General features: G+C 43.6%; 5 protein-coding genes across 17 annotated transcripts; 3 read left to right on the forward strand and 2 right to left on the reverse strand.

The window, feature by feature from the left end:
- Nucleotides 1-93: 93 nt before the first annotated feature.
- slc9d1 (solute carrier family 9 member D1) lies at nucleotides 94-18,019 on the reverse strand. 9 transcript variants are annotated; one of them, XM_088370414.1, is made up of 16 exons: nucleotides 18,004-18,019; nucleotides 15,765-15,917; nucleotides 4,461-4,555; nucleotides 3,642-3,958; nucleotides 3,373-3,540; nucleotides 3,114-3,293; nucleotides 2,814-3,014; nucleotides 2,548-2,676; nucleotides 2,383-2,475; nucleotides 2,131-2,317; nucleotides 1,907-2,024; nucleotides 1,640-1,835; nucleotides 1,396-1,546; nucleotides 1,246-1,325; nucleotides 1,015-1,164; nucleotides 94-943 (listed from the first exon to the last, which is right to left on the reverse strand). In XM_088370414.1, exons 4-16 carry the CDS (start codon nucleotides 3,897-3,899, stop codon nucleotides 833-835), a joined length of 2,022 nt encoding a protein of 673 aa, XP_088226540.1. In that variant the 5' UTR covers nucleotides 3,900-3,958; nucleotides 4,461-4,555; nucleotides 15,765-15,917; nucleotides 18,004-18,019; the 3' UTR covers nucleotides 94-832. The 9 variants fall into 9 exon arrangements, with proteins under 9 accessions (XP_088226540.1, XP_088226542.1, XP_088226536.1 ...); XM_088370416.1 differs by having other exon boundaries at nucleotides 3,642-3,954; nucleotides 4,461-4,571; XM_088370410.1 differs by having other exon boundaries at nucleotides 4,461-4,571.
- dcun1d2b (DCN1, defective in cullin neddylation 1, domain containing 2b) lies at nucleotides 4,968-9,184 on the forward strand. 3 transcript variants are annotated; one of them, XM_088370429.1, is made up of 7 exons: nucleotides 4,968-5,256; nucleotides 6,666-6,882; nucleotides 6,957-7,125; nucleotides 7,226-7,356; nucleotides 7,431-7,513; nucleotides 7,583-7,679; nucleotides 7,778-9,184. In XM_088370429.1, the coding sequence occupies exons 2-7, from the start codon at nucleotides 6,708-6,710 to the stop codon at nucleotides 7,855-7,857; spliced, it is 735 nt and encodes a 244-aa protein (XP_088226555.1). In that variant the 5' UTR covers nucleotides 4,968-5,256; nucleotides 6,666-6,707; the 3' UTR covers nucleotides 7,858-9,184. The 3 variants fall into 3 exon arrangements, with proteins under 3 accessions (XP_088226555.1, XP_088226553.1, XP_088226554.1); XM_088370427.1 differs by lacking the exon at nucleotides 4,968-5,256 and adding an exon at nucleotides 5,926-6,037; XM_088370428.1 differs by lacking the exon at nucleotides 4,968-5,256 and adding an exon at nucleotides 6,048-6,400.
- Nucleotides 9,670-12,850, forward strand: adprhl1 (ADP-ribosylhydrolase like 1). The gene is made up of 7 exons (XM_088370420.1): nucleotides 9,670-10,412; nucleotides 11,130-11,294; nucleotides 11,368-11,493; nucleotides 11,570-11,710; nucleotides 11,795-11,922; nucleotides 11,987-12,119; nucleotides 12,186-12,850. The coding sequence occupies exons 1-7, from the start codon at nucleotides 10,199-10,201 to the stop codon at nucleotides 12,353-12,355; spliced, it is 1,077 nt and encodes a 358-aa protein (XP_088226546.1). The 5' UTR covers nucleotides 9,670-10,198; the 3' UTR covers nucleotides 12,356-12,850.
- On the forward strand, nucleotides 15,781-19,284 carry grtp1a (growth hormone regulated TBC protein 1a). 3 transcript variants are annotated; one of them, XM_088370424.1, is made up of 9 exons: nucleotides 15,781-16,001; nucleotides 16,258-16,383; nucleotides 17,178-17,329; nucleotides 17,402-17,560; nucleotides 17,637-17,761; nucleotides 17,841-17,937; nucleotides 18,018-18,190; nucleotides 18,249-18,434; nucleotides 18,506-19,284. In XM_088370424.1, exons 2-9 carry the CDS (start codon nucleotides 16,328-16,330, stop codon nucleotides 18,599-18,601), a joined length of 1,044 nt encoding a protein of 347 aa, XP_088226550.1. In that variant the 5' UTR covers nucleotides 15,781-16,001; nucleotides 16,258-16,327; the 3' UTR covers nucleotides 18,602-19,284. The 3 variants fall into 3 exon arrangements, with proteins under 3 accessions (XP_088226550.1, XP_088226551.1, XP_088226549.1); XM_088370425.1 differs by having other exon boundaries at nucleotides 15,781-15,955; XM_088370423.1 differs by having other exon boundaries at nucleotides 15,781-16,383.
- Nucleotides 19,285-19,348: 64 nt separating this feature from the next.
- lamp1a (lysosome associated membrane protein 1a) lies at nucleotides 19,349-23,136 on the reverse strand. The gene is made up of 9 exons (XM_088370419.1): nucleotides 22,738-23,136; nucleotides 21,727-21,833; nucleotides 21,413-21,632; nucleotides 21,170-21,331; nucleotides 20,876-21,087; nucleotides 20,670-20,795; nucleotides 20,522-20,588; nucleotides 20,287-20,454; nucleotides 19,349-20,196 (listed from the first exon to the last, which is right to left on the reverse strand). The coding sequence occupies exons 1-9, from the start codon at nucleotides 22,796-22,798 to the stop codon at nucleotides 20,057-20,059; spliced, it is 1,263 nt and encodes a 420-aa protein (XP_088226545.1). The 5' UTR covers nucleotides 22,799-23,136; the 3' UTR covers nucleotides 19,349-20,056.
- Nucleotides 23,137-23,312: the final 176 nt, after the last annotated feature.

Genomic DNA, 23,312 nt, shown 5'->3' on the forward strand with positions numbered 1-23,312 from the left:
AAACATAAAAAAAAAAAACAAGAGCACAGGAATAAAGGCAGATAACACAACAATTAAAAAATAATAATAATAATGTTTTGCAGTGGACACAAGGATAATTAACACTTTTATTATCTTATTTCAAAAAGATACAATGTACAATGTTCCTTGCGTACTGGCTCATTCACATTTCTTCATCTGTTCAATAAATAACAACATAAAAAAAACCGATTTCTTTACATTCAGAGGTTGCTGACAGTAATATGTTCAGTATATAAACAGTACATGTTCATGTACACAGAATATTTAGACGAGCTGTACGAGCAGTACGCAGGGCAGTAAGTTGAGTAGGCACGTTCATTTGGAATGCGATAGTAACTAGTGCAAGTATGTAGTGTTTCTTTTTTTTCTGTTGCAGGAAAAATGCATGTGCATTGCTGGAATTGCTTGGAATCCTCAATAAAGTGGTTAAAATGTAATTGTTGAGCGGAGACTGCTCAAGGAACTTCATAAAGATCCCAAAATTTCAAATCTCTGCAACATGCTGCTACCTGGTGGCAAGTCTTTGACATGGAGAACATTGGAACGGATGATGGAGCACGACACGACTGTGCACACAGAAGTTTACGGTCTTACACCAATAACAAAAGAAGAGTATGCTGGAAGAATGTTGGAGTATTTTGGAAGGTGAGTGATCAACATATCTCAAGGCGAGATCAGCAAACAAAGTTGCCATTTGATGAGATCAGATGAGAAAATGTCACTCTGCTGTGCTGGCAAATAAATTTAAATTGCACCAATGCTGCTGGGTTTTCCACCTCCCAGTAACATCTCTTCCGGAAAGCCAGTGTGGTCATGTGATACCCAAAGTTCTTCGTGAGACCCATCTGTGTGTCGTCACTCTCCACAGGATGGGTGCCAGCAGCAAACTGAGGGTGCTGACACTGAGAACCAGCAGGTACACCTGAGGAGAACGTTCAAAAACTTCCTTTCCATACTTTTTAGGATTCACAGTTAAGAGAGTAAAGTCCTGACCTCTCTCGAGATGATGCCTGCACGCCGCGCACGGCTGCTGAGGACAAAGGAGAACTCGCTGACCTGCGCCAGACCTGCTGAGACGATCCAGCGGATGTGACGAGAGCCGGGTGGCAAGATCACAGACAGCACCAGCACGGCCATCATGAACTGAGAGAGGAAGAGAAAGAGAAAAAAAAATGGAGGCCCGCTTGGGAATAGAAACGTCCCGAGGAGGTCAAATGTTACTACCTTCAAGATGACAAGTGTGAGCGTGAGTGCCACCAGAACGGTGAGTTCGTACAGTACAAATGTCGGGAACACGTGGAGACCTGCAGTGTCGGAGCAATGACTGTTACGCTCCATTTCATGAACCCATCAAATCATCGAAGGGTACCCGACCGATGGAAGCAAAGAAGATGATGACGAGGAAATCTTGAATAGGCTCGAAGCATCCTTTGACCTCCGCCGTGACCATGTGACCCTGGGAGGACAGCAACGCTCCGGCCAGGAAACAGCCCAACTCCATTGAAACCTCCAGAAACTCGGTAACCTGAACGAGCGATCATCCAAACAGTATTTCACCACTCAGATTCAAATTCAGTTGGATTTATTTTGATGACGCAAATGCAACTATTGTACGTACCGTCAGCATGAAAAACACAAAAGCCGCAATCCCTAGCACCAGGATCTCCTTGCTGCCTTTGCTCTCAGCGTGAAGTTTCTTATAAAAGGGGCCAACCACAAAGGATCTCAGCAGCACGCAGAGGAGCATCACCACAGCCAGAGACACCACGACCTGCGCCAGTAGTTTCAACACACGGAGGCTCTCGAACAAGAAGCTGCCGTGCACAGAAGGGAGCTGACCAACAACGGAGTGCACGAGGAAACTTGAGGGCGAGCTAGAACCAACCTGTCTGCATCTCCACTTTGAGCCTGGATCATAGTAGGCATAACGGCGATGAGCAGGCCGAGCTGAACGTCTTGCATCACTAACGTCCCGAGGAGGACGCTGCTGTAGTCGAGGTCACCTATGTCGCGCGCACACAATTTGGGAGCCGCTTCAAAAATGTTCACGTCCTAAAAACAGCAATGACAGTTTTGCAGAATTTAGAAGACTCAGAGCGCCGCACAAACCTTCCTTCTCCCCTCTACTCGCTCCAGCTAAGAAACGAGACACGAGGGGGGTGCTGGACAGCGACAGACACGTGGCTATGAAGACTGTCTGGATGGGCTGAATGTGCAGCACTTGTCCCCACAACAAACCGCTCAAAACCATCAGGAGACACAAGTAGCAGGAACCCTGCACTGATGTCTTCCAGACCTGCACGCATGTGTTGTATTATGATATATTATCCACATTTTTCTGAAGTCCCAATTTCGCTTTACCTTACGGAGACGCTCGGGTGAGAACTCCAGTCCAACCACAAAGAGGGTAAAGAACACGCCCAGTTCTCCCAAAGTCTGCACTTGCACCATCGACTGCCCAACATGGAATTAACATTGTGGACGGTAAGGGAGGAGAAACTTGCAGTGACGGACAGACGCACACACCTTGATGCTGTTGAGCCCGGACGGTCCCAGGAGGACTCCGCAGATGATGTATCCAAACATGGGAGGAAGACCTACCAGGGTGCACATCCAGCCGCAGGGGAGCGACAACATCACCACCGACACCAAATCCTGCAAACACGTTCAAATATAGAAAAATACATTCAGTGCAGGATTTTGTACAGTGACAAATCAGGCGCATGATAGCTCTTTCCACCTTTGAAAATTTTAAAAATATATATATTTTTAACAACATTGCATTTTGTGACCTTGATAAAATGATGGTCGGCTCTCGGCATTGTGGAATCTCTGGGTTTGGTCAGCACATATTGATTGTTTTGCGAGTCAATGAGCATGCTCAGGCCCAAGTCGTCTTCCACTTCCCTCTGATTCGATTTGTTCCTTCTCTTGCCTCCGTTCTCCTCGTCATCCTCCACCCTCAGCACCGCTTCTATGTTGACTCCTTGCATCTACACGGCAAAACAAAGAGCAGAGAGACGGAACATGTTAGAACCCGTCCGACTGGATTACGTGAGACTAAATTGGATTGAGGAGTGTCGATTGCTAGCCTGCTTGTTGTTGTCAAAGGCGTGCTCTTCAATCTCCTCTTCGAGTCGGTCTGCTGCCTTCCTGACGTCCTCCAGGATCTCATCCATAATGGACCGAGTCTTATTCCGGGCAAGGACGCTTTTGACGGCCTCCTGTTGATGCTTCTCTGCAGCCACCAGTTCAACATAGTCCTGCTCCTCCTGGATGATAGAAAATGAAGAAATCTTGCATTTCATTCATTTTCGATCCAAAACGATTATCGGCTTGCTTTGTGATCACCTGTATGGCCGCTTCCCGGAGTGCCTCCAATCTTTGCTTACTACTCTCCTTGATGTTGCCCACATCCCGGTAGTCGCCCTGCAGCGCCCTCTGCAGACTCTGCACCGCCTGGAACACCATGTGCTCGCTCTCGTTCAACTCCTTCTGGAAAACCTGGATTGTGTGCACCTGAAGAAAGTCAGCAGAAGAAAAACACGTTTTATGGGAATTCCAAGGACAAAAAACAACTTAACAATGTTAAGAAAGTCCAAAGTGAGATCGTTTTGTACCTGAAAGTGCCGCTCAGGTTCTGAAAGGGTTTGGTCTCTCATAACAGCAGCCGCGGCGTCCGCCAGCTTGTTGACGACCGCGTTCTTTCGGCGGAGGAGACCGCCCAACCAGATGCAGTTTTTGGTCAACCAGACTTTGCCGTGTACGGCCACGCGTCTGTGACGCTTCCTGACGGCATGCTGGGCATCCTGCTCTGCGTGATGGCCAGCAAACGCCACAGCCAGGCCGAGGCAGAGAGATAAACAAACAATCTGCATCCAAAGAAGCTAATCACTCCTGACTAGAAGGTGTTGAGATGTTGAGAGCGACAGGCTGCCTGAAAAAAGACAAGACAACAATAAGAGAAAGCTTCGAGAACAAGTCTGGGTTTTTTTGGTCCACAGTGAGACCAGAATGTTGCTGAAAATCTCTGACCTCACAAAAGCAATTCTTCATAGAACGCTTTACAATCCACTTACTGCAAACGTCGGGAAATGAATTCAGGCATTATCAAAAGCAAAAGTAGGTGTTGGCAAATTGTCTTTATATTACATACAAAGGGAAGAGAGACACTTTCGTGAGTCACTGTGCACAACGTATATTTAGGTAAGGTGTGGTACACTATGCCAGCGGGTCAGGTTAAACAACAGCTGTGCATACACGGATGATGGTGTTCTTTATTGAACAACACAAAGCTGATATAAGTTTGGGCTCCAGCGCAAGACCTACATTTTCATACAGTTGCGATTGTCCAGCAATATTGCACAGAGCCCTTCACCAATCCAGTTGATTTAATATTGGGGACCTTTGGGAGTACAACCAAAGATGGGTGACGTTACCTTTCCAAACTACTGCTGCCCTGCCCCTTCCTCCAGTGGCTGGAATGCTGCTTGGGTGCTGGCTGCTGCTACTGGTGGTCAATAGTTCCAGTGTTCTGCACAGGATGGCCGCTGTAGTAAAAACACTCATTCATGGAAATATCTTAAAGGCTGTAAAATCATACTGTCTGATGAATAACTGCAATTATGGAAACGTTGATCAACAAGACTTGTGAGTTGGTGTACAAATAGTCAAAAGGGAATCCTTGGAACTCAGGAAAGTAGCAGTGCCAAAACATGACATTGATGATGGTTAACTAACACAAACACAATTGCAGTGGGTGGAGAATTTTCAATGAATTGCATTATTTACACAGGAACGCGTAATGGCAACTAATGACAGCTATTCTTCCTCATTGCTGTTTGGTGGACACTGAATGAGTCCAATAGCGAAAAAGCATGCAATGACATCGGAATAAACCGTGACAGCTGATCCTACCATCATGTGAGGATGAGCAAGCACTTGGGCTGGTGGAAATACATCCCGGTTGAGTAAGATTCAGTCCAAACACACGGATAAAGCAACAGCTACCTGCGAAATCTTATTTGCACTGCGTCGGCTCTCCTGTGCACGAGTGAATAAGCCGGGAACAATCAGGTTGTTGTAAGGCACCGATGGCTCCCCCCTTCTGGCCACATTGCTCAAACAAGCCAGCCTCCCAGCGACGATCACTTGCCCAACAACTTTCACGGGGGATAGATAAACAACAACAGGGGTGTTAGCAAAGGGTGGACGATCGCTCAGTCATCCGGATAGGTACAGATCTATTTTCTTTTCTATTTTCTATTCCCCAGGACAACGTTTTGATTTGTCATTCTTCTTTGATACGCCGGTTTTAAAGTTGTATCTTAAGGGCTGTCAGACCAGCTCGAGCCAGCCGAGTCAACTCACATTCTGTACTGTATTGCTAAAGCTAACTTTGCTAACTCTGTCCATCTCCACCCGGATCAGAATCGACATTACGTCATGATTCCGTCGTTTTCATGCCAAAAAGGAGAAACGAAATGGCCAAAATTGATGTTGAAAACTTTGAGCCGTCTCCTATTACTTCCGAAACCGTTTTGGGTTTCGCTATGGGAGTTGTAGTTTTGTTTTTGTCCCCGAGAAAGTCAAGTGCCTGAAACTACTGCAACCACTTTTACGTCGATTTATCTTTTGGGTCATTTTGAATTGCAGAGAAAAAAAAAGGAATTAAATCGTTTGGGGGAGGACGATCGCTCAGTCCAGGTACAAATCAGTTTGAAGGTGTTGTTCAAACTGAATCAGACGCCCCCCACCAATCTGTAATTACGACTTTTATATGCATTTTTTGGACAAACCTCTATTTCATTCTTCATTTGCCGTCACTACCAAGCGATCTTTTAAAAAGATTAACATTCCACTTATGTAAATACGGTTAGATTAGTGCAAAACAAGGCACATAGCTTTTTGGACTACACTTCCCATGAATCAACTCCAAACACAGTAGTGCATTTCTTGTGCGCATGCGCAACACAGCTAAATAGCTATGTTGGCCAAAACAGCGGGTGATAACATGGTAGGTACAATTCAAAAGGCGATGCCAGCGCAAGAGATTTCTAATGCAAATGTTGCAAAAAGGCTTTTTGCATAATATGAGGTTTTGCGAAATAGTTGTTTGTTAAGCCTCGTGTCGCATTGGTTGGTTATATGATGGAAAGGGAAGGTCAGTGGTTGGTATATTTGGAAGGCGCACGACAGCACTTGTGGCACGTACCTTTCCCTTTTTGGAAAGCCGACTGCCCCCAAGCCGCTCCTCCGGGTCAAGAGACCACTCGGAGGATCCCGTTTGACCGTGTCACGTCACGGTCACAGTGAATGTGCTGTACGATCCCCGGGCGGGTCGAGTGTGCAAGACTTGCAGTGGATGACCTTCTGCAAGGTTCATTTAGTACAGTAGGATCATTCTGTAAATCATCAGGACGTTGTGTTGACACTTTTGCGCTACTTCAACCTCAATACGCATGCGCATACCTCCGTTTTATGACCTATTTAAATTAAGCAAACCTTGTTTGTATTGGATCAAATGTGTCCCACATTGTGTTGCTAAAGTTTTTTATACTGTAAACAGTACTAGAAGTAGGCTTTGCAAAAGTGTGTTGAACTCAATAATGGTGGGTTCATCTTGCTGTGATTTCTTTTTCCAGCACAAGCTAAAGTCATCACAGAGAGACAAAGTCCGGCAGTTCATGTCCTTCACACAGGCAGGAGAGAGAACTGCTGTGTACTGCCTGTCGCAGAATGACTGGAAACTAGAAGTCGCGACGGACAATTACTTCCACAATCCAGACCTCTATTTTAAAGAGTCCATGAAAAATTTAATAGATCGCAAGAAGCTGGATCAGCTCTATAATAGATATAAAGGTGAGTGTCGGAATCCATGCGGTGACATTCTCCCTTTCCAGTGATTTGATCGCATTTCTTGTCAATCTTTGCAGATCCCCAGGATGAGAATAAGATTGGAATTGATGGAATCCAACAGTTCTGCGATGACCTGACCCTTGACCCGGCCAGCATGAGCATATTGGTGGTAGCGTGGAAGTTCAGAGCGGCCACGCAGTGCGAGTTCAGTAAGAAAGAGTTCCTGGATGGGATGGCAGACCTCGGGTGAGCGATAGTGAAATACATATTTAAATCTATTTTCAACTGTAAAGATTGCCCCAAAAAAAAATTAGAATAATATTAGTTACTAATTTGATCTTCCCAGCTGTGACACTCCTGAAAAACTGAAGGCCATCCTTCCCAGACTAGAACAGGAGCTAAAAGACAGCGGCAAGTTTAAAGACTTTTACCAGTTCACCTTTAATTTCGCCAAGAATCCTGGACAAAAAGGTTTAGGTAAGGCCAAAAGTAAATATGTTGAATTTCATTTTTATCGCAACTGATTTCCTCCGTCATTCTTAATGTCTCAGAGTTGGAGATGGCCGTGGCTTACTGGAATCTAGTTCTCACTGGTCGCTTCAAGTTTTTGGATCTTTGGAACAGATTCCTGCAGGTGAGAGGAGCGTGTGTATGAAATAGCAAATCGTTTTTTTAACACTCTGATGAAATGTTTGGCATTCAGGAGCATCACAAGCGTTCCATCCCCAAGGACACATGGAATCTCCTTCTGGACTTTGGCAATATGATTGCAGATGACATGTCAAACTATGATGAAGAGGGTGAGCTGCTTGTCACGTATTGTTTTCTTCAAGGCTGTCCAAACATTGCATGCAAGCTTAGCTGAGACTTTTTTTTTTTTCCCCTCCTCTCTTCTCAGGGGCATGGCCAGTTCTCATCGATGACTTTGTGGAGTTTGCACGGCCAATCGTATCGGGGGGCAAAAGCGGCATGACATAGCCTTCGACTCACACTTTGAATGGACTTCTCTCCCAGTTTTTTTTTTTGTGAATGATTTTTTTTTTTTAAAAAACACATAAGCCAAAAAGACAGCCTCAGTAGTCTTGTTTGCAGAGTTGCCGATGCCTCCTCGTGGAAGACGCCGCGCCAAGACTTTTATACGTCGACTTGGAGTGAACTTTGAAAGTGATGGTCATCTGGTACTTGGCAATTATGGACAAAGATTCATCATGCTGCTGCGGACTTGGCTCACTGACCTAAATCTTTTGCACAACAAAGAGGATGGGAGGGTGGGGGCGAGCTTTTGGTGCAGCAACAGCAGGTGCCGTCTTCCTTTTGTCAGTGACTGGAACAATAATAGTTAGGAACAGTGCCATCGACGATCTCACTGACGATCGCAGTGCGAGCTATGTGTGCACTCGCTGTCAGTCTTGTTTTCAGTTGGGGTTCCTTGTGATACTTTTATTTTGCTTTTACATTTAGCAACGTGGCCAAGCTCTGCATTTTATATTCAAATTTGACAGTTGGTTCAAAAGAGTATGCATTTTGAGGACCAGTAAAAATACTGCGTTGCTCCTCATTTGCATTCTATTTTGAAACACAACTGCCTTTTTTTTTTTTTCAAAATGTTCAGCAATGTTTAAATCGGAGCACGGCCAGGAACTGACTGGCACGTTAAGCGTTTTTTTAGTCGCCCGGTGAATGACGCCAACTACAAACGCCATTGATTTACACAGTTTGGCAAATATTTTGATCACACTAAGCTGCTACATTTTAGGTCAACAAACAATCCATCAGTATTTTCAAAGTCTTTTGTTTACATTGTTTTAATTTGATGCAGGAAAGTATTTCAGAAAAAGGGCTGACTGACATTGTTGCTGCCATCTCGGGATAGCTACGAGCACTACAATAGCTGGACTGTCAACCCGAACATGTTTTAAGTTATTTCCCCATATTATGTCGCACTGCTGCCCTTCACAAAGCTATCAACCTGTATGACCTTTAAACCCGCATTGAATGTGAATGCTACAAAACAAGTTTTATCCACAGTGAGCGACGCCCATGTTTCACACAACCTGGTTGTTTGTGTACTTTGGTACACCGTGTGTACTTCTGGTTCACTTGCTTGTCCTTCTGAAAATATGCAGATGATGTGAAACCTGATGTAACTGATTGCCGGTTACACGATTGAGGAGAAAATGTCATCCTGAAGATGGGCAATGTGTTACATTTGGTTCGTGTCATCTGGTTACATGGAAAAGGAATCAGATTAAGTCCCAAAGGTGTTTTACAAAAGAATGTCAATAAAGCATGTGTGTGAAACGGATTAAGACGTTACATTTTAGTGGTGGTCGGTGATCATATCGTTTATCTATCATCTGATCGTCCTCGACTGTCGTGGCAACAAAAAGCGACGAGTAGGCTCAACGTTATTTCATGCTAAGAGTTGCAGTACCATCACAACATCAGATTAACACAATCCCTTCCTTGTTCTGACATTCGTTATCAAGTTTGTAATTTTGTTTAAATGTATCATTTCCAACACAATGATTCATATTGCGGAATGAAAAGCACTGCCAGATACTGTGTGTATATTTTTGTGAGGGACTCGATGCCTGCTCGGTAACAGTTGTTTCTTATCCGGTTGCATTCCGATTTCATGTCATCATCGTCGTCACAGTCTTGATAAGCTCTTGTGGTCATGCTTTGTCTCCTGTTACTTTGTATGTCTGGCTCCACAATCGTGGGAGGGTAAAGAGATTATCGAGAAGGTCTCAAATAGCATGTTGGAATAGAAAAGGTAAAAGGAAGCGATGAGATAAGATCGCTAAAGAACGGAACATGTGGGCAAGCGTAAATTGAAAATGTCTGAACGAGCGTGTTTCGGATTAGAGTCATCTTCGGTGAATGACTGAGGATGATGTTACACGCTCACTCTCCTCCTCCCAATGGGTGGAGTGGAATCCCAACATGGTCCAGCACCAGCTGACCACCAACACATTAGCATCTCTTAAAGTGCTTCCAGGCCCCGTCGGTACCCCAAACCGAGCCACTCAAGCTATAGAGCCGAGGGGATTGCTTGCCTTTTTAGGAGACGTATCGTTCCCGTCAACATGCCATCAAGACGCTGTGGTGGATAACCACGCTTGAAACGTAACGTGCATTTTTACACACAACAGGACGGACAACCGGAGAAAAGCTAGAGGACTGCGGCAGTAACTGGAACCTCCTGAAGAAACAATGCCAATAGAATTGTTGGCACTGGAAAACATTTGGAAGGGAATTTTAGAGTGATCAAGTCCTCTGGGGCAGGAGAGAGAAGTCATCAGAAGTTGTAATCATGGAGAAATTCAAGGCAGGTATGCTTCTGGGTGGTGTTGGCGATGCCTTGGGCTTCAGGAAAGGCCATTGGGAAAGTTGTACATCAGGCAGGAAGATCCAAGAAGAACTGGTGTCCCTTGGCGGTCTGGCAGGACTTAAACTGGACCCCGATAACTGGCCGCTGAGTGATGCCGCCTTAATGCACATGACTACTGCAGAGGCACTTATTACAGGTAGGTTCGGGCGTCAAGAACAGTTTGGAATTTGAGTTCAACTATATAGATGAGGTCCTTTTTGTAATCCAACGATATTTCTAAGAATGATTCCAGACCAGCCACCATCCTCACATCTTCTAGTCACCAAAGCCAAAATCTAAGTAGAAATTTCGTCATCCCAATGTCATGTTAATCCCCCGCGAAGGATGGCAGTAAATGTTCCGTTTAAAATAGCATAGGCAAGCTTAGCTCTCTCCCTGGTGAACAATAGCCTGCCGGTAACAAGGCAACAATAATATGGCGATGACATCTTTTGAGATTACGTCTCCCCATTTAGCCACATCCTGGAATGCCGTCGGCGCACACGTACGTAAAGACTGAAAAATTCGACTCTATTCATCTCAGAGTTCCCCTTTTAATCGAATCTTGTGTAACAGAAGAAGAATCAAATGAAACAAAGGAAACAAAGAGACACAAGGCTACAAGTTTCTCATGCCGTAAATCTCCATTCCTTTCTACATTGACATGATTTGTATCACTTTACAAGAGTGACAAAACTAAATTCTATCGGCCTTTATATTTGTCGATCTCAGCTGACCAGAGTGCGTGTGTGTGAATGTCTCCGTTTGCTCAAGGCTTGCTTGTTCTAATCGGTCTAAACTTAGCCCGCCTCAGCAACACTCGTCGCCTCTTGCGTGAATGAGTCCCAATCACTGCGTGTTTGCCTACGTTTAGATTACTGGTGCCTGGAGGACCTCTACCGAGAGCTGGTGCGTCTCTACGTGGAAGCCATGGTGTCTCTCCAGGGTAAAAACCCCGACCCGGTGACGGTGGAAGGCTGTGTACACCTTAAGCCTCACAATTTTCTCCTCGCTTGGCATACACCCTTCAATGAAAAAGGTCTTTCTCTCACTCCCTAAAAAAAAAAATTCCTTTTGCCTAGTCAGAAAAATGCTGACATGTTTCTGGGCAGGGTCTGGATTCGGGGGTGCCGCTAAGGCCATGTGCGTGGGGATGAGATACTGGCAACCGGATAGACTTGAAAGCCTGGTAGAGGTCAGCATTGAAACTGGAAGGATGACCCACAATCATCCCACAGGTGATGATTTTCCCAAATATCGACGTATTGACATCAATTCAAAATGGCGTCTGAAGCAATGGTTGCTGCCTTCCAGGTTTCTTGGGATCCCTGGCAACGGCATTGTTTGCATCCTATGCAATCCAGGGAAAGCCGCTCGGGACTTGGGGACGTGAGCTCATGAAAGTCATCCCTCGTGCCGAGGAGTATTGCAGGAAGACCATACGCCACATGGCGGGTAAAACAACGTTTTTCCTCATGGTTTCAAAATGTAAAGTTAGGGTTGGTTAACGTCGTGGACGTTGATTATACTTCTCTGCAGAGTATCAGGAAAATTGGTTCTACTTTGAAGCAAAGTGGCAGTTTTACTTGGAAGAACGGCAACTCGAAAAAGAAGGGCAGAATAAGCCCTTCTTGGACGGTCGCTATGATGCTGAAGAAACGGATAAGGTCATTCTTTTTTTTCCGTGAAGAGTTTGAATTGAGAATTGCCTGATGACTCTTGTCGGTGCAGATTTACAAGCGATGGAGTTCAGAGGGCCGTGCGGGGCGGAGGGGTCACGATGCCCCGATGATAGCCTACGACGCCCTTTTGATTGCGGGAAACGACTGGGCCGAACTATGCAAGCGAGCCATGTTCCACGGAGGTAAGATGTCGGATTCGAAAACGATAGTTTGGAAAGGAGCTAACTGTCACTTGTCTGTTATTTTAGGGGAGAGCGAAGCCACGGGCCTAATCGCTGGTTGCCTCTATGGTCTAATGTACGGTCTAAGCCAAGTTCCCTCCAACCTGTATCAGGATTTAGACAAAAAGGAGCGTTTGGAAGAACTGGGAGAGGCGCTTTACAAAGCCGCATCGGCCGAGAAGTGCATAGACAAGTAAAAGTGCACTTCACAAGTCCAACAGGAACCGCACGAGCCAAAGAACCGATTCTTTCCAATGTAACATTATCCTCTCGAGTGTGTGAGAAAATATTAACATTTGTTTTTTTCACTAATTAGCATCTATTCCACATGGAAGTACTTTAACTCACATTATGTGGAATGTTTTTTTTTAATATGTATGGATTGGATGGTGTTTCATTGCTGTGGAAAGACTTTTGCAAGTGTTAAGTAAACTTTAGCAACCCAAGGCTAACACTTTTTCTGCCTTTAAAATGCTAACCTGTTTTTGAGCGCACTTAAACGGAGAATTTCTCAATACAGACATAGTTCTATTTTTACATCGAGCATGTTACATCATAAATCTAAAAGCTCTCCAGGACTCGATCCAACTGTAGTTTGTCAGTACATTCAATTCTGTAAACAAACATACTAGTTACAGCATGTCAACTAACCATAGTGTAGCAATGATTAAAAAAGTACTTAGACATCGAAAGCCCCTGACTCTTTTTCTCTTGACACTTCTGAAGGATAAATCTTTTAGTTGGTTGCACCTTTTTTTTTTAATTTTAATCTACCTCATTTATCCAAAGAACTAATCAGCGCTGCCTAATTAACGCAAATTTGGCTAATAAGCACTTCATTTTTTTTCTCTTAATTGTTTTCAATTTTTAATTTCAAAAATAGATTTGTAGCCATATGCAAAAAGAAAATTATACTGGTCAACTAAAAATGTAATTAATTTAATTAAAAGACTTTCGGCTTCAGTATAAGAAATTTACAAACTTTTTACTATAATATATATCAGGTTAATTTTTTTAACTATGTATGTAGCTGCACCTGAATCTAAAAACATAAATAAATAACTTGTTTGCAAAATCTTAAATCACTGCAAACAAGAAAACTTGACTGAGTGCATGAGTACCAAGTTACCAGGTTGTTTGCAGCAGCATTTCTGTTTCGACCGTGCAAAATTCTTCTACCTGCTGAAATTGTTCTCTCTGCTCCTCTGGACACGCTCATTTGAATGAAGTTTTGCATATCCTCTATTCTCTATAGAGCAGATTCTCAGAAAGCCCGTATCAGCCCTGATGCCCGTATGTTGAGGAAGTTACTAAGAGACCGCGACTGTCGTCCATCGCTCCGAGGGATTTTGGAGACTCTCCTGCATTACCTGACACAGGACTTACCCAACAGGATCGCCGGAACCCAACGTGGGGATGAGATGATTTCCACAGCTTCATTCCAAAGGAAGCGAGATCGAACTGTTTTGAAAATCCAGAAGACTGAACTTAAACCAAATCTCATACCAGCGATTCAGTCCCTTGATAAAACGACCGAAAGAGAGACTAAGATCCCAGAAGAACCAAATGAGATGTTTGAAGGATTCTGTGGAGAAGAAGATGACCCAACACCCCGACGTTTGACCACATTCCGGTTGCTTCAATCCAAATTCTCAAGGTCTACTCCCAAACCCCCTCTGACAAACAGAAGGGAGGTAGGAACTCTGTTATCCAGAGGAGGAACGGCCGGTGCTCAAAATCACAGAGAATATGGTGGACATGCAATGACCAAAAATAGCAAAGAAAGAAAAGAGCACAAACTGAAGCGAGGTGGCATGGTGAAAGATATCGTGGCCAAGTTTGCCTTGACTGAGCAGAAGGAAATGGGACTGAAGACCCCAAAGCGGTCCATGACCTCAAGACAAATTGGAAAAGGGATCCTCCTGTCCTCCTTGATGGAGAAGTTTGAAAACATGGCCATTGTGTCCAAGGGGATAAACTCGACATGTTCAAACCAGAGACTTCCCGCAACCGTCAGTGTCAAACAACGGGTTGCTTGCAGTGAACGAGCAAGTGATCACAAACAAATCCAGAGCAAAAAAGTGACATTGGAAAGTACAAGGAAGTGCTTGGAAGCAAATCAAAGAGACGAAGGGCAACGAAACCCTGAGGGGAAATCACAGCTGAATTTAAAACCAGAGCAAATTCCACCACTTTTGGATGAGAGTGTTGATTTATTACGCAACATCAGAGTTGATGCACAATATTGTAATTCTGGAAAACCACAAGAAAATATTTGCACCACAGCAAAGCTGAACTATGCTTGTCAGGAGATAATCCAATTTAGATGTGCGTCACAGTGGTGCCTTCCCGGACCCTACAAGCTTGTCCTGCACAGTGATGCGCCACTAAAGTACCACATGACATCTGTCCTTCCATGCTCCATCCTGTGGTCCACATATGAGGTTTTTTCTCCTAAACACTACTTTAAGAAACATCAACTTGAGGCTTCAGCTAGTCCTGATGTGAAAAAAATGGAAAAAGACACAAATTGTGGGATCGTCTCCATTGGTACAGACTATAGCTTGATGGGGAAAGAACTGATGGATGAACCAAATCGACACCGACGTGTAGCTAATCAAAGAGGACTGCCTCGTTACACCATACCACACATTTGTAGATCTGATACTCAACACGGTGATGGTCAACACTCGGAGACTGTTTTGGCTCAAAGGCTGACTTCAGCCTCAAACTGCTCCACTCATGTTTTTGAAGCCGGATTGAGAACAAGGGCAACTTTACAGGAGTCATGTCCTCTTGACCTCAAGGTACACACAGCAGAAAATAAAACTGAAAGAACATTTCAAGTAAAGCACGAGGAGGAGGAGGACGTAAAGAGGGACACAATCACGGCAGAATTGAGCTCTTTGGAATTACCAGACAGTTGCCAAACATCTGAGGCCGCTCAAACTCAATTACCCATGAGACCAAAGTATACGTCAATAAACTACGGTGACCCGTCCGTCAAACAAACATATAAACCTAAGGTTATACGCTTTACCGACACATTTACTTTCTAGATTGCTTAGAATTAAAAACATTAAAGTAGAGCATTTTTAAATGAATACATGTATTTTGATGAATCGGGGGAGAGGCAACTGAATCAGACCATATACATTCAAATAAAAACAAAATATACAAAATCAGCAATCCTATGCATTTTTTTTTCAAATTACAAATGATAATATAAAATCACTTTACATGCACGCCGAAATTTTTGTTTTGTTTGTCAGTGTCGCCCTCAAGTGGTCGAGCCCAACCAGTGTAATGCAATGTAATATAATGTCATTTTAAAATGAAAAATTAAAATTAAAATGAAATACAGTGCATTTTCAGAAGTCATTTTTCTTTATCACTCTAACTGCATTCGTTATAGTTTTTGCAAACAAACTATAGTCTACATATATATTCGCTACAATATCACAAAAGTATTAAGTACACGTCATCAAGGTAATCTGGGCAATTTGTGTGCTTTTAACTAAAAGAGTACATTCCTTGAGGGGAAAAAACTTTTCTCTTGTTCACATGGACAAGTGAAGTGACCACTGTACCGTAGTGCAGATTTACCTGATTCCCATGAAGGCACCATCAGATGTGATTGACGTGAGAGTCCCGGAGCAAGCGTCACGCGTCTGCAACCTTCCTTCCACGAATCCACGGACTTCTCCAGGAGTCCAAAGAAAATCTTCAGCTGCCATCGCCGGGCAACCAACCTCCGATCTTTAAATACAGATTGCATGCGTTGTTTGATTCCGTTGGTACGTTCCGGTTTGTATTCCGAGGGAGCGAAGACGCAAGCAGCAGGTGCATATGAATGGCGGCAAAAGTCAAACTTAAAGTTCTCTCCATATGGCAGCTACAATGGCCGACTGCACTGGGAATCTGCTAAACAAACTAAGCGATCGGATTTAGAAAAGAAACGAGGAATTAAGGAAACGCTGTTTTCCACTTGCGTGTAGCATGCGGAGATCCAGTTCGAGAACATCCGTGTTGTTAAGAAAAAAAGTAAACAAAGAAAGAAATTACTAAATAAATAAACTACCCGAAACTCAACTTGAAGGGCGTGATCCAACGCAGTCTGGAAATATCTCGGAGAGAAACGGACCGAAAGTAAGGAGAAACTAGAAGACATGGAGAAGAATAAGGCGAGCTCCTACGGCGACACAGCCAAAGACAGAGTGAACAGGTAACCGATGACGTCAAAAGTCGGGATGTTAAAATGGCCCAAAAAGGGCTTCCGTATATAAACTGTTGCCTGTCGTAATTGCTATAAAATCGTAATTTTTAACTTTATTTAGTATATGTATTTTCCCCAAAAAATGAATAGTCACATTTGGCATTTACATAAGAAAATTTTTTATCATTCATATTTATACAAAAAAATTGTATTCAATACACGCAGATAATTGCTTTTTGTTTTAAAGATTGTCTGATTGCAAATAATATAGTGCTGAACTTTTTTACTCAACAGGAAATAATTTCCCAACCCAACATTTGCCACTGTTGAGCGTTACCTGCTTCACTGAAGTATTTTTGTTTGTTTTGGCAATGAAAATGTCCTTAGCCATAACAACCTTGACTTTGTTAGGACCTTACTTGCTCACTCGTGACATTTTAAATATTATTTTGTCTTTAACATCTAGTTGGGTGATTTATAACCTGCTCAAAACACATACACTGTATACAAATACAATTCTTCCTTCCTTAGGATAAGTACGTATTTAGTCTGGTGGAGGGGATAAGATAAGATAAGAAAAGAAGGCTTATCATGTTATGCAATCATCTTAAAGGTACCGCGTCACGCCATCCACCGTCACTATAACAAAGTATATTCAGGTAACGAGACAGACAAAGCATTGTGCCAATCAAATTTGATCTGGTCAATAATTCATAATGCACTTTTACTTCATGTTTTGTGTTGCGTTGAGTTTCGATAATCAGTAATCAATAAAAATCCTCAATTTGCCAAATATCATCCAGGGTGGATCCATACGGCTTTGAGCGTCCAGAAGACTTTGACTACGAGTCCTATGAAGAGCTGATGTCCGAGTATCTTGTTGTGCTCACACAAAGGTCCATCAAGTGGTCCAAACTACTGAAGAGCAAACGCAAGGTGCAGAGGAACGTGAAATGTGAGTGTCAATCGTGCAAGTGACACAAGCTTGTATCGCACATGGTAACCCGCCATTTTCCTTCTGCTCCAGTGAAGCGTTACATACGCAAGGGCATACCCAATGAGCACCGGGCTCTGATTTGGATGGCGGCGAGCGGAGCTCAAGAGCAGTTGGAGAAAAACCCAGGCTACTACCAGACCCTGCTCAAAGCCCAACATGACCCCAAACTGGTGGAGACCATCTGCACAGGTTAGCCTGTGGTGGTTTTGGTTAACGCTTGGAGGAGGACCTTCCCCTACTGACTGCTCTTAAATTGTTTGTTTAGACTTGAACAGAACATTTCCTGACAACGTGCAGTTCCGAAAGACATCTAACCCGTGTCTGCAGAAGTCTTTGTCCAATGTGCTGCGGGCTTACGGTCACCACAATGCTGCTGTGGGTTATTGTCAGGTAAATGGTAAACATCATGTCCGCTAGTCTCTTCTCTAAATGAAAAATTTGATGTCAAAATCATTTGATTTGCTCTCAGGGTATGAATTTTATAGCTGGGTATCTGCTCATTATAACAAAAGATGAAGAGAAGTCTTTCTGGCTGATGGATGCGCTCCTTGGTAGGATCTTACCAGGTGTGTGGTCAACGCTATCTCCAGTATGTTCCTACTTTCTTCATCGGAATGTCTTTCTTTACGTACCTCTCTGATGGTAGACTACTACAGTCCAGCTATGCTCGGCTTGAAGATAGACCAGGAGGTGCTGGGGGAGTTGGTCCGAGTCAAGTCTCCCGGAGTCTGGAAGGCCATGATGGATCACAACGTCATGTGGACTCTTGTGGTGTCCCGATGGTTCATCTGCCTCTTCATAGACATTCTTCCTGTGGAGGTGAGGGTTAGACTTATCTCAAATGATTAGAAACGATTCAGCATTGCTTCTATTGCAGACAGTTCTACGGATTTGGGATTGCCTGTTCTACGAGGGCTCGAAAATTCTTTTCCGCGTGGCACTGACGCTGATTCACCACTACAGAGTTCAAATTGAAGAAGCTCAGTCCTTGCCAGATATATGTCAAATCTTCAAGGAGATCACGCGAGGAGCGTTTGTGGAGGAATGCCACCCGTTCATGCAGGTAAAACGAGATAGAACAAAAAGACCGGCAGTGATCTCCTTCTTCATCCTTTTTTTTTTTTGCTATCCTAGAAAATCTTTACTGAACCAGGAAGTCTACCCATTGCAACGTTGACCAAACTCAGAGCAGCGTGTCGAACGCAAATTATGGCTGAGGAGGCAAAATGAATTTTGTTTGCTCATGCACTTTTGAAAATTTCACCGAAGGACCAAACGACTTGTTTCACCTTCACCTCCATGTATTGATTTCGTCTTCATCATTTCACCGTTCCGTAAATGGAAAAGTATGTGATATTTATTGCTATGTGAAAATAACACCATCTTTGTAGTTTACACATTATTGTGATTTGTTTCTTCTTTTTGAGAATGTTACTCTGGAACCAGTTAACACATGTCAAAATCCAGGTTTCATTTATTTCTTTGTTTTGTACACTGAGCACGGTCAAGCGACGCAATCAATGTATTTTTAGAAAAATGTCAGTTTGTTGTGGTTTTGGTTGACAAAACCACAAAAACAAAAATGAATGATACATCACATCCTAGCCTCTGCCAGCCCTAAAATGTTGAAACTGATAATCACCAGCTAAAGTGCCGTTACTATCATGTATGCCTGTTTTTTTTTTCTTTCATAAGTCACCAAGATACGCAAACAACTTTTAAATTGTTCATAGGTCGTTTTGCATTCAATTGAAATCTGCAAGGGTTCATTTGACTTACATTTCCCTTGAGGTCCACAAAGTTGGAAGTCCGGTGCTGAATCTTTCCAAGTCCAATGGCTGGGCGATGACTTTTCTTTTTTTCCACATCCATTCCTTTGTAAACACTGTTGAAATAAACAATGATAAATTGCATTGTGAACATCTAAGTCACGCTTCCAAATGACACCACATTGTTTACAAACTCCAAAGGGGTCTATTCAAAAGGAATCACCACCCAAATGTTTATTCTGTTTTAGTAGTATGCACAATGCAAAAAAAAACAACTTAAAAGCATTTTCTATAAAAATAAAGATCAAATCACTCACTAGTTTCTTTGAACACTTTTTTCGGAGTTGTTGAGGATATCAGCAAGACAAGGCAGCCTTAAATTGTTGGACCACACACACACACAATAAAAAAAAAAAAAAAAAAAGAGGCAGTCACGCTTCACTGCAAAAGCCTTGTGGAAGGAGAAACATTTGAGTATTTATTAACATGGGAGACTCAACTCTGGAATATTTGAATATAGTAATGTACACGTTCTTAGCTGTCCAATTTTCTTACAAAAAGGAACCATCGGTTAAAAGTACATTTTTAACATTCAGTTTGCGATACTCATCTGTCTTTTAACTAGCGGGAGAAGACACAGTTTATAAATAATTTACCCATCTGAAAACAAGCACACTTTACACAAAAAGAATAATTTCCAAAAAGATAAGTAACACCTCCACCGGGTCAACATGCTGCCTTCTATGCTGGACTCAAACTTAACACTTAATTGCATTTGGCATTTGTTTGTCAACCCAGAAAAAAATGTATTCTCCAAATATTACAAAACATGCAGACACGGCAACATTGTATCCACTGACTAACGCTTGTGCCTGCAGCTCTGCTGTTTCACTGTCACGTTCCCCTCAGGTTCTGTTCAGATTGTCTGATACCCAGCGTGGCTCCTCTTGCGGCCGATGAGGTACGCAATGAGAACGATCAGCACCAGTCCGGCAAGGGCTGCTCCGACGATGATGGGGATGAGCATATCGTCTTGATCGATCTGACACTCCTCCGCTGCAGATGCAAAGATGGATGATAAATGACTTCCAGCATCATCACTGACATTTTATTAAAAAACACTAAGGTCCAAAGAATACACTGTACCTGTGGCAAACTGGTTGTTGGTGAGGTTAAAGGCTTGAACCTGCAGCCGAAATGTGTTGAGAGAGAAGCTTGGCACCACAGCCAGAGTTTGCTCCGCGTTACACATGTAAGAACGTCCCTGGGTGGTAAGCAGGTAGTTCAGGCTGGTGTTGCCGGCTGAAAAGGGAGCTAAACAGAGACACGATTGAGTCTCTTGAAATCGAATCGCAAATTAATGCAAGAGTTGCTTTAATACCTGTCATATCAGACCGGTTGGCAATCATATTTATCCCGCTAAGGTAGTATTTGCTGGCCGTGGAATTCTGCAAGGACGGTTTGGATTAGCAACCGTGTCCGCGCACAAATTGTAAGTAGCTGGACAGCAGCGTCAAGTGTACAGTTACCAGTGTAAAGGTGAGGTTGAGTGTGGTACTCCTGCCCTGACTCAGAATTAAGATAGCGCTGTTGTCGTCACATGATCCAGAAGAAGTTGTCAGATTAGGAGTGAGATTAAAAAATTCCTGAACAGTCTGGGAAAAATAAAAGACAAATGTGATGTTAATAATTGTAGAAAGATGGAACACGACGACGAGTTCCTGGCTTCCACTACCTGATTCTGCGCTTGAGAGACATAGGAGAAATTGAGCTGTAGTCCCATTTGGGCCAGGAGACAAATTGTGCCGGTGCTGTTGCGAATGGAGTAATTCCCCCGTTCGGGAGGTCCGGGTGGTGTGGGTTCTGGTGCCGGTGTGATTGGAGGACGGCTGGTGGTGCTCGGAATGCTTGTGGTGGTAAGCGCCTGATCTGCAGCGCATATCGTTTCTGGATGCACAAAGCAAGGAACGTTGAGTGACCAGGTAGGCACAACTATAAGGTTGAGCAGAACTTTTATAAAATGTCCTACCATCTGAACTCAGATCATTTTGTGGCATGTAAGCTTCAAGTCTCATATCAGAGAAGGTGACCGTTTGCCCCCCAACTCCAACCGAGGTGGCGCTCGCACAACGGTAGGTGGTGTTGATTGCTGCCCAGATGCCGGCCGAAGCTGACAGAACGGTTACCACAGCTGGAAAAAAAAGAAAACGAAAGGATAACTGGACCGCATCTCTCAATTCAACTGGAAAAGAACCACAAGCTCTCTTCTCACCAGAGCTGTTGGCATCGGGGAAGATGGAGGAATCACTAAGGTTGTACTGCAGCATCAAGGAAGCCACATTGTAAAGACTTCCATTGGTTGAGAAGTTCAGCCCCAGTGCATGTCCAGATCCAAACGCTGCCACCAGCCACGGGCTGCTGCTAACTGAGCCGCATCTGCTGCTTGCCGCGTCCACTGTGGTCGTGTTGGGCAGCGGCACCTGGACGGTTCTCTGAGGAAAGACGAGTTTTTGATTCGTAATCGGAATAGATGTGAAGGTGGAAGTTCGGAAGAATCCGCTTTTTTGTATCTTCAGCTCGACGTACCAAGGTGCTGGAAGTGTTGTACGTGATGGACAACATCGCGGAGAGCTCAGCCTTGATGCACGTCGAGTTCCTCTCGCTCACTTCAAGAGTAACAGCCTGAAGCGAGCCTAAAAGATTCAAATAAAATATTCTAATATAACTTTTGGGCCAGAAAAGCATTTAATGACTCATTATTAAAAATAATAGCTGACTGGCTTTTAGTTTCCCAACAATGTGATTGTGGTCCTGATGTAATTACACAGAAAGTGGCAGTATTATTTGTCCTTTACTATACCCAAAATAATTCAGTATTCTCCCCAACCCCCATCACACCAGCATTTGAATACTGCATGCTGAAACCTGAACCTGTTGCCACCTCCGTTCACCCTGTAAACACACCGCACAGTTTACGCAACCCCGCAATCAGATCATTGCAGGAAAGCAATAACAAAAAAAAGACATTTATTATTCTGATTTGTCTTTGAGATGCAGACTGTGTATCTGTGTCACTGGAACACACAATATTATATTCATAGGCAAGAACGACAGAATTAGATTGACTTGCATTCATGCTATTGGTCAGCAACTGGGAGTATTTTCACTGTTGTTAAACTCGATATGAAAATCAGTAGCTCAAAGCAGCACACAGAAGTCACATGAAGCTCTCAGATGACAATAAAGCTGCTGCTGCACATTAACAAAACTCCAATGATGAATTACAAAACAACAAGTCCAGAGACTTCTAGTGTATTATGACCCACTTTGACAGCTTTTGTTTCAAAACAAACAGTGGTTAAGCCAAATGTGAACTCCCTTGCCATTTAGAAAGGGGAATTAATTATTTGTATGATAAATAACCAAATCGAGATGAAAAACTATTATGTGTAAGTGACTGTCATATGCTCACCGACGTACATTTTGTGACGGACAATTTGTGTTTGCTAATATAAACTGCGAATATTTTCATGTTGCATGCTAGCTGACGCCACTTGTCTTCCGGGCAGCTGTTCACGAGGTCTGCAAAACACTCACCAAACACGGCAAACAAGACGCTGAGGAGCAACATCGAACCACAAGTCACGGAGCGTTTCATGCTTTTCACCGTGACAGTGCAAGTCCTACTAATGTTAGTTTAAAAAAAAAAATGTAGAGATGGAGCGATTAGATGCTGCTCGGCCGCCGCTGTTCAGTCGCAGGTGGGACGCCCGCACACAAAAGTGCACTTCAGTTGCCGAACTGTCAAATTAAACAACGATGGATGGGACGACGCCTAATTCTTTTTTAAATTAAAGATACATGTGATAGTTATTCTGCGCCGTGCCGTTGACAACGGCGCTCTCTGTGAACGTTAACCGGCGACTACTTTGCCTTGAAGCGAAAGCTATGAAACGTCACGTGAACTGGTAGCGTCGGCAGCCAGTTTGTCACGTGAGCGCGGCCCCGAGCGCCGTTCACGCGATACTTGCCTCCCCCCCCACACACACGCGCACAGAGTACAGTGATCCCTCGCTACTTCGCGTTTCGTTTATCGCGGCTTCACTACATCGCGGATTTTTTCCCCCCAAATTAAATAAACATTTAAAAGTCTAAATAAAATTTCTAAATTG

This window comes from Syngnathus floridae, chromosome 3 (assembly GCF_059516105.1).
Source record: "Syngnathus floridae isolate MCC-2025c chromosome 3, RoL_Sflo_1.0, whole genome shotgun sequence".
NCBI classification, from domain to species: Eukaryota; Metazoa; Chordata; class Actinopteri; order Syngnathiformes; family Syngnathidae; genus Syngnathus; species Syngnathus floridae.

Coding starts and splice junctions, on each gene's coding strand:
- slc9d1 (XM_088370414.1), bottom strand. CDS start 3,899: ATGCAGATTGTTTGTTTATCTCTCTGCCTCGGCCTGGCTGTGGCGTTT. Junction 3,294..3,372: donor TCCGGGAAGCGGCCATACAG/GTGATCACAAAG, acceptor TCTATCATCCAG/GAGGAGCAGGACTATGTTGA. Junction 1,165..1,245: donor TCACACTTGTCATCTTGAAG/GTAGTAACATTT, acceptor TTCCTCTCTCAG/TTCATGATGGCCGTGCTGGT.
- dcun1d2b (XM_088370427.1), top strand. CDS start 6,008: ATGTTGGCCAAAACAGCGGGTGATAACATG. Junction 6,038..6,665: donor AAACAGCGGGTGATAACATG/GTAGGTACAATT, acceptor TTCTTTTTCCAG/CACAAGCTAAAGTCATCACA. Junction 7,357..7,430: donor TCCTGGACAAAAAGGTTTAG/GTAAGGCCAAAA, acceptor TTAATGTCTCAG/AGTTGGAGATGGCCGTGGCT.
- adprhl1 (XM_088370420.1), top strand. CDS start 10,199: ATGGAGAAATTCAAGGCAGGTATGCTTCTGGGTGGTGTTGGCGATGCC. Junction 11,923..11,986: donor ATGCTGAAGAAACGGATAAG/GTCATTCTTTTT, acceptor TTGTCGGTGCAG/ATTTACAAGCGATGGAGTTC. Junction 12,120..12,185: donor GCGAGCCATGTTCCACGGAG/GTAAGATGTCGG, acceptor CTGTTATTTTAG/GGGAGAGCGAAGCCACGGGC.
- grtp1a (XM_088370423.1), top strand. CDS start 16,328: ATGGAGAAGAATAAGGCGAGCTCCTACGGCGACACAGCCAAAGACAGA. Junction 17,330..17,401: donor GGTGCAGAGGAACGTGAAAT/GTGAGTGTCAAT, acceptor CTTCTGCTCCAG/TGAAGCGTTACATACGCAAG. Junction 17,938..18,017: donor CCTTGGTAGGATCTTACCAG/GTGTGTGGTCAA, acceptor CTCTGATGGTAG/ACTACTACAGTCCAGCTATG.
- lamp1a (XM_088370419.1), bottom strand. CDS start 22,798: ATGAAACGCTCCGTGACTTGTGGTTCGATGTTGCTCCTCAGCGTCTTG. Junction 21,834..22,737: donor CGTCTTGTTTGCCGTGTTTG/GTGAGTGTTTTG, acceptor TGAATCTTTTAG/GCTCGCTTCAGGCTGTTACT. Junction 21,332..21,412: donor CCCCGATGCCAACAGCTCTG/GTGAGAAGAGAG, acceptor TTTTTTTTCCAG/CTGTGGTAACCGTTCTGTCA.